Genomic DNA, 14,586 nt, shown 5'->3' on the forward strand with positions numbered 1-14,586 from the left:
GTGATAATGTTACCATATGGTGATGAAGTAAGACCCCGCCCCATTCCACCATTGAACGGTTAATTGACAGGGGAGCTCATACGGTAAACAAGTATACCATAAATGCCAACAATTATTTAACTTCATATGTGAAAATTGTAAATGATAACGGACATCGTGATATTTATCGAGTACTTTTATTTACAACTTCTTTTATTTGAAAGCATTTTCGAACAGCCAGTTTTAAATAAACATGCTGTATTTTTAATTAATTGTATAACGTTTACTTCATACCATATTTTTAATTGATTACACTCAGCAGTAGTGTAACTTTATGTCTGAAGTGCAAAACGGTGGTTTTGTATTTGGAGGGGCTTTTTATCCGGATTGTGTTTTGTTGCTAGACTGGTGGGCATAAGACCGTGTTCGAAAAGCCCATATATGTACCGTACAGGGTACATATAAAGCTTGAGAACTAGTGAAAGTCAGCAGATTGCAGTTCATATGCGAAACATCGGTGCACATTTTCTCGTCGTTTTTACCTTGGGGTTGTCAGAGCAACCCCGAACTTTTTCTTCCCAACTTTCGAGGCGCAAAATCAGCACACTCCTGTGGTCCGTTCCGTGGTGTGTTTTCGTATATCTTCGACATTCCCAGGGGAGGAAAGTCGATGTAATTTCGGGCTAACTCAGACAGTTTGTTGTTTTAAAATCTGTCTGGGATCCGTCATAGGATGGGGTGGGGTGGTCGGTACTCCTTGGAGGACTCATGTTTGCTGATTGCAACGCGATAGCGATTTGTTTGTTATGTCCTTAGCGGAGGGGAAGGGGCGGGGGACGGGGGAGAAAGGGGCCTAGGAGGGGTTAGGGCATGTCTGTTGATTACAACACTCGTTACCCTAAGAAGACGACCACCTCTCATCTTATTGGTTTTGAGATCCTTGAATAATTTTGCATAAACAAAAATCTGTACAAACTTTACGGGTGCCATTTACGACTGAGAAACGTTTATGTAATGCTGGACAATGTTGTTATATAAACAACAATAAAAGAGCGGAGCCTTCCTTTACTACAGCGCATACGTTCTCGGGATGGTCCGTGGTCTTCTTAAGGACCGTGCTTACTTATTCAGAGGTATTTGTCGCGGTTTAAGACCATGCAGGAAAAGAAAATCGTAGCAAGTGTTATTAAAATCCGAACAGAAAACTGGGGGTAACCAGCATTCTTCAGAGATCATCAAGATGAGAGTGGAAAAATTCCATACACTGTTTTGAAAGCTTTTTACAAGCTTCAATGGTTGCTCAATTATCTCTGTAAAATCCGTGGTTACCCCCAATTTCTTTTTACATTTCAATAGGCCTTGCTAAGATCTGCTTTTTACACATTGTGATAAGCTGCCCAAAAATACCACTGTGTTACGAGGCACCGTCGTTAAGTGGTCACTTACGACAATCTTAAGATCCAGTACATAAGTGAATCTCTTAAGTAGTCTAAAACGTTTGTTTACGCAACACCCTAAGTTGGCCCTTAAGTGTCACGGGGGCTTTATGCAACCGCGCCCTGGACCGGTTATGCTGCGCGACTTCTTTGTTCACAAGTTGAGATCTCATGACGAGAACTTAACACGTCTAAACCAAGTGAGTTTGGTCAACGGTTGTAAAAAATGCTTCTGAAAGCTAAATTCAAGTCGATGGCAAAGAAAAATCTGGGTCAAAACTAAGAAGCAAAAACCTTTTTGAAGAATCTTGGTTATTACGCGGGATGCCCTGGGGGCAGCCCGTGTCTAAAATTCGGTGGCGTTTCTTCGCAAATGTGCATTTTTCAATATTAACTCGTTGAACATTGATCAAATTCAGTTTTCTCCTGGAGGGGGTATTTTCGTCTCCTCTTGTCCTTATTGCCTTTAACAAAAACGGTCCAATCAGAATGGAATATCTTATTGTATGTCAGGAGGGAGCGGACGGGAGTGTTTTACTATTGTGGCGTCACGTACTCGTGTTCTCTCGGCTGGAACTGAGAAGGCTTCTTAGCGGCCATATTGTTTTAACGTTTTAGATTCAAATGTGCTGTTTACAGAAAGAATATGAACCCTTTTGAAGCGGTAAATCGAAAGGATAAGTTCTGAGAAGTACTCGACAGTTTAAATGATGGAAAATGGACAGCTCGCGGCGAAGAAATTTGGTATGGACTGGCCGGATTGTGTTTTGCAATGCGGAGAGGAAACGTCAAGTTTAAGCTTAAAACATTACCTGCGCTTCTGACTTTGTTGAACTGATGCCTAAACGTTACTGGAAATCCATTTAATAAAAAAATTAAGGTTTAATTGTCAATTTCTACTTAAAGTTTTCGCGTTCATTTAGGAAAGATTTTTGTCTGTTTGTCTTTTTGTCTTCAACAATAATATTGTCTTCTGAGTCAGATGTGTAATCTGCCCCGGGTCATGACGTTTTCCGAAAGCAATTTCTGGTACGATCTCGAATAATATAATGCAACAGATAAATAGGAATAATAAATAGCCCTGAATAGCGCGTGAGTCAGATATGTATCTGCCCCTGTCACGACGTTTTCAGAAAGAAATTTCCGGTATGATCTCGAGTACCGTAACGCAATATTTCAATTGCAAAGGGACGATAGCTTTAAAAATCTGCGAAGCGTACAATGGAACTAAGTCAGGCACAGCATCACCTGTAAATGCCAGTATAGGCATCTTGTTAATAATTAAACTGCAATCAAAGTTCACGATAACCAAGGATTAGCTGAATGGAACAATTGGGCCGTGGTGGTTAATAGTCAGTTTTACAGCACCACAACTAAAACGTGTGCATTTTCCTTGATCATTTTCCTGTTATCCACCGATTCTTTTATGGATCCTTTTACAAGAGACATCATTTTACCATATCATGATTTCCTTTCCATTCAAGCGCGCGCGAACCATTCACAAAGGTTTAGGAGGTTTTCACCTTCAACTATATCAGGCATGTTCTAACGCGACAAATAGGTTAATGATATCCCATAATTGTTAGCGACAGACTACAAGATGAACGTCGATGAGAATTTCAGTAAAATGGCAGTCAAATATCGGCTTGACAAGTTTAAAAAGCTCAGAGGTCCAAGTTCTTGTGACAGGACCTTGCTCAAAATGACTTTGGCCACTGCTCGCTTGTGGTGTCTTGCTTTCAAACGCATTCGCAAATATATAAATATTTGCTTCGTCACGTATCATCCAACTGAAACACAAAACGTTTATTTCCTATTTTACAATGCACTTCTTTCACTTCCAAAACCAGTGATCTGGCGATTTCTTTCTCGCAGACATGAGCATCAAATACTTCCTGCAAAGAAAACCACACTGAAACATTTATCATCGAAAAGGTAACAGAAGTGAAATAATGAAAGATATTTGAAGTGCGGATGAAAGAATTAATAAACGAGACACCATCACAGTCACGTTCGCAACTTAAGCACCTGCGAAAAGAAACATGACATTTATATCGAGCAGAAATTTGTTTTACCTGAAGTTTAGTTTGATTGTCCTCTGCACTGGCAGAACATATATCGCCAAGAAGCCAGGCAACACTCACATGAAATGATGGTTCCTGGAAACAGAAAGATTGAGACACGGAAGATAATCGCAGTTATGTACGCAAACTTACGCAGCTGCGAAAAGAAAGTCTAACAAATTTTCCAGACATGATCGGGAATCGAACCCATGACGCCTGCAATACCGGCGTAGCTCTCAACCATCTGAGATATCCAGCCAACTGGGAGCTGGTCATTATATTTAAGTGTGGATGAAAGATTATTATATTTATATATTTATTTATTATATTTATATTATATTTAAGTGTGAATGAAAGATTTAAAAACATCGAAGACATCCTTACGTACGGAACCGAAAAAACAGTTTTTCTTTGCGCAAGTGCTCAAGTTACTTACGTACATACCGGTAACTGCGATGCTCTTCCATACCTTGAAATCTTTCATCAACAGTTCCAATATACGACAGTTCTCACATTCACTCTCACTCTTTATGGATGAATATGTATGGATTAAGTATGGGAAAAGCATTAATGAAGTTTATTGGCACGAATAAACAACACGAAACGTCGTCGTGGTCAGGGTTCACTGAATTTGATGTTCGCATTGCAACCAGCAGGGTTTTTTTTTTTTTTTTTTTCAGAAATAGGTTAAAAAAAACCCCACTAAATTTCATGTTTTTATATTATTTTCGAGTTTTGATTACTTTTGGGTCATTTTTGGTGGTTTTCTATGGGTTTTGGGAAATCAAGAAATTCAAGATGGCCACCATTTTGAAAACGTTACGTAATTCCCCGTTACATGACGTCATTAATCCCCGTCAGCACCTATTACCATAGATTTATTTCATAGTTGCGAAGTTATGGTATGGTAATCTGCCCCAACACACACACACAAAAAGAGCCCAGTCTACGAGGCCGTAACCAGACCATGCAAGTGATGAAAACACTGAAGCGGAGGTTATAGAAGGTTCTGGGGGCACGCTCTCCTAGAAAATGTTGGAATCTAGAAGTTCTGAAATGCTATTTGGAACACTTCTTCTTGACCGACAGATAGCGATGAACTGACTCGCTCTCTCGACCGTTGGATTAAATGATTTGAAAATTGCTGATATATCCAGTTTGCCCTCACCTTGTAGAAAGCTGGGAGAGAAAAGTCTCTGAAGACTGCATCCACTACATCAACAATGCCTTGGAACTGAAAGAACACCAGTAAAATTCATTTATTACATTATGAAAAACGTTACCTAGTTCTTTATTCTAAGGAGACGTCATATGTAAGAGTATGCTTTTAATTCGCTACAATGCTATAATTTGTTTCCTGTCCATTGGCTTCGTTGGTAAACAAGATCAATTGCCAAGATAACAAGGACAAGATGAACCGGTGACTTATAAAATTGCAAAATACTCACATTTTTACACTCTGACATGGTTTTCAGTCCTACAAAGGACCTAAAAAGCATAAATGAATGCATTCTTTGGATTATGTGTCAAAAATGACTTCCTCTAATTCTCTTTCTTGACAACAGTTATATAGCACTTGCTTTCTTGTGATTAGCCATCCAGAAGAACTAGTCCTCGTATGTTAACAGCTCGTGTAATAAACTTCTTTTAAAAGGTGTCAATTGACAAAGTAAGATCTTCAGATTGATTGACAAATTTCTCCTCCTATGGCAGACAGATTATGAAACGAAAGTGCGAAAGTAAGTACTTAAGAAACTACTTGAAATTATCCTATGTATCATGACTGAGATGTCTTCATGTTGTTGTTTTAATGTTAATGCTGGTCAGAACAATGTGCTCGTCCTAATGTCGTGATAGTTTCAGTTGTATTGTGTAACACTAGTAATTTAGGTTTCTTGATTCCGGTATAGGATTGACAGTTTCAATTAATTTAATTGACAGCTGATTAGAAAGTTGGAAAGCCATTTCCTTATGTCAACATAGCTCACCGAAGTAGACAATGGTAATATTTTCAGACAATAGCCTGAGAATCAAGCAGCGTTGTCTAGGTTTATAGGGAGTGCCGCGCGTCGGTACAAAACTCACTTAGATCGAGACGCGAGAGACGTTAGAGGAAAAATCTGGAATCTGTGAAAAATAAAATTGTTGAAGTTTGCGAAGAACGGCCTTCGACTTTTGGCATTCGCAACACTAATCATAAAAAAACCTATCAAACAAAGGATGGAGACGAACCAGACAACCAAAGTGCTAGAAATACACAATCATGTATACAAGTAAAGTAATACATATACATGTAACAACTCAGCCGAGCGGAAGTAGTGGAAACACAACTGTTGAAGAAAGCTTTGACTACAAACCACACTATCAATGCATATGTATCAAACACCAATTGCCTTAACGCCTACATCTACACGTTTTTTGTTTTTTTGTTTTTTTTTGTCTTCTGGGGCCAGTGGGGAATTGCCCCCCCCCACCCCCCTCCATAACTTCGCAAGTATAAAAATGCTATGACAATAAGGCTTGGTGGATAGATAGTACATCCAAAGATGTTTCCTTTGAGGTCCGTAACGGATAGTGATGACGTCACATGGCGGCCACCTTTGATTTCTGGATTTTCTGAAAACCACCGAAATTGAACAAAAAGAAATCAAAACCAATAAAGGAGCCGTAATATGTGCTATCTATCTTATCTATCTCTCTCTTCTCGGTGTAGGTTAGGTTGATGTATGGCAAATGTTCACAAGCAAGTTAATTACCTGGTTTTCTCATCATTAGTGTACAGTTCAAGGCACTGCAGGGCAGACACAAAACTGAAAAGTACATGAGTAAAATTGTGTAAATTATGAGGTATCGTGCAGTTACCAAGCTGTAATGTGTTGACAGGTGTTAAAGGGAGGATTTCACATTTCAGGACATGTATATGCATCTAAAATGTGTTTTCTCACGTTATGGAATGCACGCTGTTGTAGTTTGGGTGTTTAGTATTCACAGTGGGAGGTATGCACTGAGTTTGGTAGAGCATGTGACTATTCGTAGTTAGGTATAGAAGCATTTTTCGCAGTCCAAGGTCACTCAACGGCATCTTTCTTTACCTTTCCATCAATTTTCTTTATATTTCATATTCGGACTTGCACAACTTGTATGCTTATGTATGTTAGTCTACTGTCAACAAATATTATGTGTAAGGCTGTCAGGAGATGTTTGTCTATTAGATAAGAATTGATATTATTATTGTTTTTTGATAAGATACATACATGTATAATTCTATTTTCTTGACTGTGTTTCTCTTATGTGGTGCAGAAATGTTAAGATTACTTATCATTGTATAGTCAGTATTTAGGTTTGCAGCTTTTGCAATTTTATACAGGTGTTCACATTAGTAAACACCTGTATATCCTGTAACTTTACTGCCCGTGATAGCGTTCAATAAACGAGATGCCTATTCCTGATTCTTGTCTACCTGTGCACAGTGCTGAGACCGTTCCTAAACTAAATTACCAGTAGAAACTACAATACACTCAATTGCAGTACAGAGACAATCCCAAAGCTGCTTTAATATGAACTATGTTGGCTCAATCCAAGAGCATTATATGGCTGGGTTACCTCTACACTTTACTGAATCCCTTTGTAAGCTATTGTGCTATCGCCTCAATCCAGCAACAACCTTGATGGGCTACTTGCACAAAGTGCTGAAACTGTTCCTATGCTGACGTACTATTGGCTTAATCTAGCATTGTACTGGTGGTTGGAAGAAGATAATTTTATTTAAAACAGGGTAATTCATTCAGTAATTATAAAAAACAAAATTACTGTTATCGACAGAAGCCCTAATTACAATGTTAAAAATTCTAGAAATACTGAAAAGATCACACACATCAAAATGATAGAAATATAAAACTATTAAAAATCTACAAACTCTAGCATTGCATCCATGGTGGTTGGGTTACCTGTGCACTGTACTGAATCCATTCCTAAGCTGCTGTACGATCGGCTCAATCCAGTAATGCCTGATGGGAACTGTTCTAGACACACTCACATGTAACTCGTCATACGGCAGCATGTGTACATTCAAAGACATTCTAGCTGAAAGCCTGTCAACTATTGACGCCACAAGACTCTCAAAATGTACATTGCTTCTGACTACCAAAACAAAAGGTGCAATTAATCAGCCGCTTTTAATGCTATCTTAGAGGCAGCTGTATGATCATGGTCTAATGCCTCATCCAAATTAGGCTAACATTATTAATAACACAACAATCAACCACAAACAAAGTACACTGTACATGTACATGCTGTAATTTGAACAGTTTTCAAGTAATTTTCTCTTCTTCCTCTCCTTCTTCTTGATTTTCTACTTAGATGACAAATTATTTAGTTTGGATTCTTAAGAGCTGGCCTGTTTTTTAGACTACAAAAAATTTACTGGGCATGAGGTCTCTCAATTTCATGACAAAAATCAAGGAAATTTAAAATTATAAAAAATCAAATTCCACAACACATTTTCGATGATTATAAATTTTTCTAGCATCTGGCCAAATTTGACTAAAATCGGCCATATTGTTTTTGAGTTGTAACTCTTAAAAGTGCCCCCTCCAAGCAAAAATTAAAGTTTGATAAAACAGCACTTGAAAATTGATACACAAACAAAGACTGCCCCCTACTGCCTTTACAGCAATTAATTAGCATATATTCTCTCCTTTTCAAATTTTGTCTGTTTGTTTGTTTGTTTGTAAGATCTTACTGGAAAGTTTATTTCTATGGATAAAAGTGAAATCTAAAAGTTTTCTCTCTCAACATAACTTTAAGGAAGTGCAATCAATTAATTCACGTAGATGATACAGTTGAGCCTCCCGTAAACGGACACCCTTGGGGCCAGAAAAAGTGTCCGCTTATGAGAGGTAAAAAATGTGGTGTTTGTATGTAGCTGCGAACATGACCAAGTGTCCACTTACGAGATGTGTCGGCCTACAGGAGATGTCCATTAGTGGAGGTTCGACTGTACCAAGTTTTAAAAAGGAATCATGTGCCATGCTTTTGACATTTACTACATTCTTCCTTCATAATAGAATAAAACTGCAAATTATCTTGTCAATTACTTGGGGGGGGGGGGTGGGTTGATTTGGACCAGTTTGGGGAGGAGTGGGTTAATGATAAGAGGGGGGTGACACAAATGAAAACCAAATCTTCACAAGTTGGCACGTCTGAGTATATACAAGTTAGATGATCTTAATGTTGTAATCAAGTACAATTTCTTTCTCTTTCCATGGCGTGGAATAGTGTACCCATGCACTGCTTTGTTACATCTCAGTTCCTCAGATTTATCATACTTGGGATACACTAGATGAAACTGTAAACAATGTTTCCTATACAGACTGACACTCACATGGGATGAACACATGCATGGCCCAATTGCCAGGGAAGTGTGAGAATGTTCTTATCCTTCCATCATGCATAGATGGATCATCTTCAGGTTTGGCCTCTGAAATATAACAGGGCAAGGTAAAAGAAATATTTGCAGTAGCTCAAAATTATACACTAACTAACTCCAGCTTGAATCTTATCACTTGGCTTTTTTCATCTACGAGCAAACCTCTCTTAAGAAGTAAGCAAGCAACTCTATTTATGTGGCCAAAAAAAAATTAAAAATCATAACAATGATAATAATACTGTGAACCTAATTTCAAACTAGAGCAGATTCTAAATCAAACTTGTTTAGCTCACAGTTCTACAAAATTTACCACCCAGACCCATCCCTGCAAAATTTACCCATAAATGAGTTGTGCATTGAATTTTCATACATACTGACAAAACATCTACTTCAATTTAATGTGGATAAAACTTACTGAGAACAGTCAGTTTGTATCAGTATTACAGGAGTATGTTTGATGCTCCTGAAATTATACCAATTCTGAGCATTTCTTGACCATTTCAATTTAGCATATGTCGTACTTTTTATTCCGCTTTTCTTTATGCTAAAAATACAACCTTCACAAAAATTTTAAGTTCCCTTTCTAAATAACTTTCAGTGTTAGCAGTGTACTAAACAAGTACATTGTGATGTCAATAGCTGTTGAAAAGCAAACCACCTTAGACCAGGGACAATTGCAAAGAAAAATAATCTTCACTTTGAGTATTACAGTTCAACAGTAGACCTGTACATGCAGGATTACTATGTTTTCATTTTTATCACAAAACAAAGCACAAAGCAGCGGATAAAACAATAAACAATGGTGAAGATTAAGGTGATCAACAAAAGCTTAATTTAACTTGCAAGACTGCTTCAAACTATCTTGGACAACATACAGGACAATCAAATGGGAGAATTCCTCTTTTGAACCTTGATCTTTACTCTAGATAACAATACAGTTACATTAGAGAACCTACAGTCTACCTTCTTTAAACATGTTGAGAACTCCTTCTGGCAGAGGTAATATTTCCCTGTTTGACAACAGACAAGAAGAAGAAAATTAATGGCAGAGAAGTTGGGAAAAACATGTAATGATCATAAAAAGCTAAAATAAACTACAACTGTACATTTAGTCACTGCTGACTTTCATCACAAACTTGCCCTGGGTGGCCAAACAAACTCACCAGTAGACACAGGTTTGATGAAGTAACAATAATTCAAATGCAGCATGTCCATAAAACAAAAAAACCATGATAATGAAACCAACTTGCATTCCTTTAGCACAGGGCAGCCAAAGGCAATCAATTTGTATAGAACTGTATGCCAATAGGCAAAATAACATACAATAGCCAACAGCTCCTTCAGAACATTTGTAAACTAAATCTTTGTCCTGATTGGTTTCTCAATTAGGGCCTCTTGCCATGATTTAAGGATTTAGCTTCCTTGGAGGTGCAAATGAGGTCATATTTTTTTTTTTTTTTTTGGACCCAACAAGTCTTGTTAGGAACAAACTTGACCCAAAACAGTTTCAATGGCCCAGCAAGAGAAACCCAAAAGCTCCTTGACAGATGAAAACATGACCAGGATTGTGAATAAAAATAAAGTTCTGAACTCAAAATCTCATTAATTATGCATTTAACTGTCAGTGACTGTCACTAACATCCCTAAGTACCTACCCACCACCTCCTTATCTGGCTTCAGATAATTTTATGAAGCACACTTTATTCACAGATTTTATTGAAGAAAAACACACTTCCACCTCCACATACAAAAGTGCCTGCTACAACTATACCACCATTCGTGCCTACTAAAACAAAGATATTTTTGCTATTCATGAATATGTGGGAAAAGCAGATCTTAGCAAGATCTGTTGGAATCCAAAATGAAATTAGGGATGACCACACATTTTTCAGAGATATTTAAGCTTTGATTTGGAGTAATTTAGTCCCACACATGATTACACGTTTGTGATTTACATTTTGCCCTTGGCTCATGACTTGAATTTGACTTGGGCTCGAGCTTGACTCATGCTACGAGTAAACTTGGATTCCAATAGCCCTTGCTAAGATCCAACTTTCCCACATTGTCTAAAATTACAGTCTGCATTTACCACTATACTTATCAAATAAAGGATGTAACTATGTATGTATGTATGTATTACAAGGCACCATCCTTAAATCATATTCCATGAAAAAATACTGTAGAATACCCTGCATCTTGTCTGCATACATATCATTAAACATTTTACAATAACTGTCAAAATTCCCGTGTGCTGATTGGCTCATAGCTATTGTCTATAAGAGTACAGACTATAAAAATGACAGCAGATGACATCCACATGCTTTTTCAACAGGGAAAAAGCCAATTCCACTCATACTTTTCCCATGTTATTGTTAAAAAGAAAAACAAATCGACAGCAGTTTTCTATGGTCTACACTCTTAAATAGACCATAAATTGACGTCATAAAACGTTCAAAACTTGGCAGTGAAACTAGTTGCCTGCGGCGGTCTATAAGGGTATACTACCATAGACAACAGCTGTCATCTATTTGTTAAGTGGAGGCTGGATTTTCTAAATTGCTCCCAACACTTTTAAGGTGATTCCATGGAATTGCATTGCGTATTCTTATACTGTGTATAATTTCTTGTGTCATTAATGCACACACAAGTTAAAAACATGATGTGTTTCCCTGTTGCTAAGCCCAGCCAATTAATAAATAGTTGTTTTCTCCTAAACAAGCACAGTGACCTATCTTTTTTGTTTTGTTATTTTAACTTAGTTATTATCCTCTTTTAGAAAAAAATTCACGACAGTAAAATCGGTCAATGCCAGGAATAATTAAGCTTGCACACCACTTGCAGGCATAAAAATACTGATGCTGAGAAATCGTTTCGGGTCAACATTGCTTTACGTTGTGGTTCCCTGCCAAGGAGCTCATCTTTAATATTTGTTCCTTATGCTTCATAATTCTATGTAAAAGGTTTCTCTAAGTTTCACTTAAGCAAGATGCCTATACTGGCATTTACCCGTGATGCTTAATGTGGCCTCATTGATTCCCATTGTGTGCTTTGAAGATTTATAAAACTATCCTAGCTAATGGAATAGTTTGAGTCACAAAGATAGCGTTATGTTGTTTCACTCGAGTTACGCCTCTTATCGTTGTACCGAAAATTCCATTACTGCATTATATTTTATCGTTGTGTTACTAGAAATGACTTTCTCATAACGTCATGCTTATCAGTGACCTTTCCTTCGCGCATTGTGGTTCTAGAACTATCAAACAAAGCACGATTCCTTCACCAGGAACTCTCCAATTTCCACCGTTTTAAATGTCGATTGCTCCTTACAAGTTATTCTTTCGATTTACCACTTCAAAATGGTTAAATTTCCGTTTGAAAACGCAACACTTGAGTCCACATGTTAACAATATGGCCGCCACAAATTTAATTCAGGTATAATGAATAAATCAAATGAAGCTTTGACGTCACACAGGTAGGAGTGATATATGCGCCAATAATAGATTTTGATTGGGCTGCTTTTGTTGAAGACAATCAGGACAATAGACCCGGCCCCTTCTAGGAGAGAAGAGAGTTAAATGCCTAAATTAATGTGCAGATTTCAGGCTACCATGAAGAAAAAAAAATGAGGACGAAGATATCGAGCCAATTTTAAGACACGTCCTGCCCTCAGGGCATCACGCGTAACTATGCAATTACATGGCAAGAAGATCCTGGTCATATATGAAAGCGAATAATGCAAGCATTTATGGGGTAACTTGAGTGAATCGTAGCTCTTAAAATTTCGCGGGAAAGGTCATCTATCTTTTTTTATTATTATGTACTGAATAAAAAAATTACAGAAAGTTTGACAAAATTTCACAACTTCCATTTCGCGGGAATCACCTTAATTAAGCTCCAATCTTCATCTTACCTTTCCATGTCTTTAGCATTCCCTATTTTCCATTTGGTAATTTTAAGTCCTTTGATACAATCTTCCTCTTCTACAGCCTCGTTCTCACTGCTAGAGCCTTGAGATTCGTCAGAGCCATACGAGCATAACAGCTGTGATAAACCATCCTGATTAGCCGCCATTTTGGAACTACTCATCCCCCTCGTCCCAGGGTCTTCGCGATATTCAAAATGGTTCTATCGCGAGTTGAGAGGGGGTTGATCACATAGTAGACATCCGAAATTGCCAAGATCCAGAGGGGTCTCCTCCAGGGACGGGTCTGGCATATCTATTTATTTGTTGAGAATTGATTATACATACATTTTCCTAGTTACAATACGAGCAGCGCGTGGTTGTCAAGTTCCTCGTAAACTGTGAGTAGAATAGTACAGACAGAGGAGATGGAGATCAGACCAAGTGTCAAGTGTTCGCTTACAATTGGGTAAAAACAATCACAAATTAAAATGCCTTCAGCTAAAAAAGTGGTCGCAGTCGCTTATGACGCTTATGAGAGGTAGTGGTTTACGAGAGGTTCCAACTGGAGGGCTTGACTGGGAAACATTTGGTGTTTTGGATGGGTGGCTAGTGCTTATTTCGACGTGAAAGTGCTAGTACGAAAGGGATCTGTCTCATATGGTCTAGGGGCCGACTTTTCCCTCCCTCACTATCTTGTCGTGGGACAAGGTATCGGACTGAGCAGCGAGAACTATCTCCGGCTGGCATAAGCGATCCGCGGCCGAAATCTCGTGGTGCATCATCATGATACAACGCTCAGGCAAAGTGTCCAGAGGTACCGCTGTCAGCTGGTTTTTTTTTTTGTTGTTGTTTTTTTTTTGTTTTTTTGTCTCACTCTCTCTTTTTCAGCCATTTTGTCTTAAATATGCCATGTGAAAGACAGTAACTACATTTTAGTAACAGTATGTTTACATTGACTTTAAGGCTGGCAAGTCGCCCGAAGGCATCGTAAGCGTTTCATTCATGTCCCTTGTCATGTCTTTATCAAATTGTCGACGGTATTGTGTACTATTCATAACCTTCAACCAATTCTTCACATTAAACACGTTCCCTTGAAAATACAACATCGATAAACCGATTTACGCGCCGGGGGGATTGCAATCCTTTGGTGCAAGATCAAGGGCCTGTTTCACAGGAAATTCCTCCGCGAATTTGGAGAGATTATCGGTAAAATGTCAAACAAAATTTCTGTTGTAATAATAATGGGGTAAAATAAAGTATTGTTGTTGTTGTTTGTTGAAACATGAACTAATTACGGTACAGCAGGATTTGAAAACTCAAGAAATTCGAAATCGTTTCCGTGATTGTCACCGAAAAACTTGGGAGGATATTCCAAATTTCCGGAACAGGGTAATTTTATTGGACAAAATGCATGGAGAGTCCCATGCCTTTTCGAGTGGAAGAAAAGCGCTGGTCATGTTCTGTGTAAAATAGCTAACGAGTATTACGATTTCGTTTATGCTGAGATGTAGTAATAATAATAATAATAATAATAATAATAATAATAATAATAATAATAATAATAATAATAATAATAATAATAATAATAATAAAATAACAGATCTCTTTATTAAAATATTCCAAGGAAAATTGATATTTACAAGTTAAAAGTAGAAAAAAAAATCGTAAAAAACCTATTTACAATTCAATTGTGATTAAAAGAAAGAGTATCTCGAAGCACAACAGAGCTATTTTCAAGCACAATATTTAAAAATAATAATAATAATAATAATAATA

At 37.7% G+C, this 14,586-nt stretch overlaps 1 protein-coding gene across 2 annotated transcripts; it reads right to left on the minus strand.

Moving 5' to 3' along the window:
* Positions 1-162: 162 nt before the first annotated feature.
* On the minus strand, positions 163-13,009 carry LOC146469258 (U6 snRNA phosphodiesterase 1-like). 2 transcript variants are annotated; one of them, XR_014867256.1, is made up of 10 exons: positions 12,817-13,009; positions 9,870-9,916; positions 8,862-8,957; positions 7,426-7,618; positions 6,235-6,288; positions 4,927-4,966; positions 4,647-4,712; positions 3,491-3,574; positions 1,493-3,310; positions 163-1,458 (listed from the first exon to the last, which is right to left on the minus strand). XR_014867256.1 is itself a non-coding variant. In XM_085123506.1 (9 exons), the coding sequence occupies exons 1-9, from the start codon at positions 12,990-12,992 to the stop codon at positions 3,191-3,193; spliced, it is 876 nt and encodes a 291-aa protein (XP_084979632.1). In that variant the 5' UTR covers positions 12,993-13,009; the 3' UTR covers positions 163-3,190. The 2 variants fall into 2 exon arrangements, 1 of the variants encoding a protein (XP_084979632.1); XM_085123506.1 differs by having other exon boundaries at positions 163-3,310.
* Positions 13,010-14,586: the final 1,577 nt, after the last annotated feature.

This window comes from Pavona decussata, unplaced genomic scaffold (assembly GCF_977016875.1).
Source record: "Pavona decussata unplaced genomic scaffold, jaPavDecu1.1 SCAFFOLD_125, whole genome shotgun sequence".
Taxonomy (NCBI): domain Eukaryota; kingdom Metazoa; phylum Cnidaria; class Anthozoa; order Scleractinia; family Agariciidae; genus Pavona; species Pavona decussata.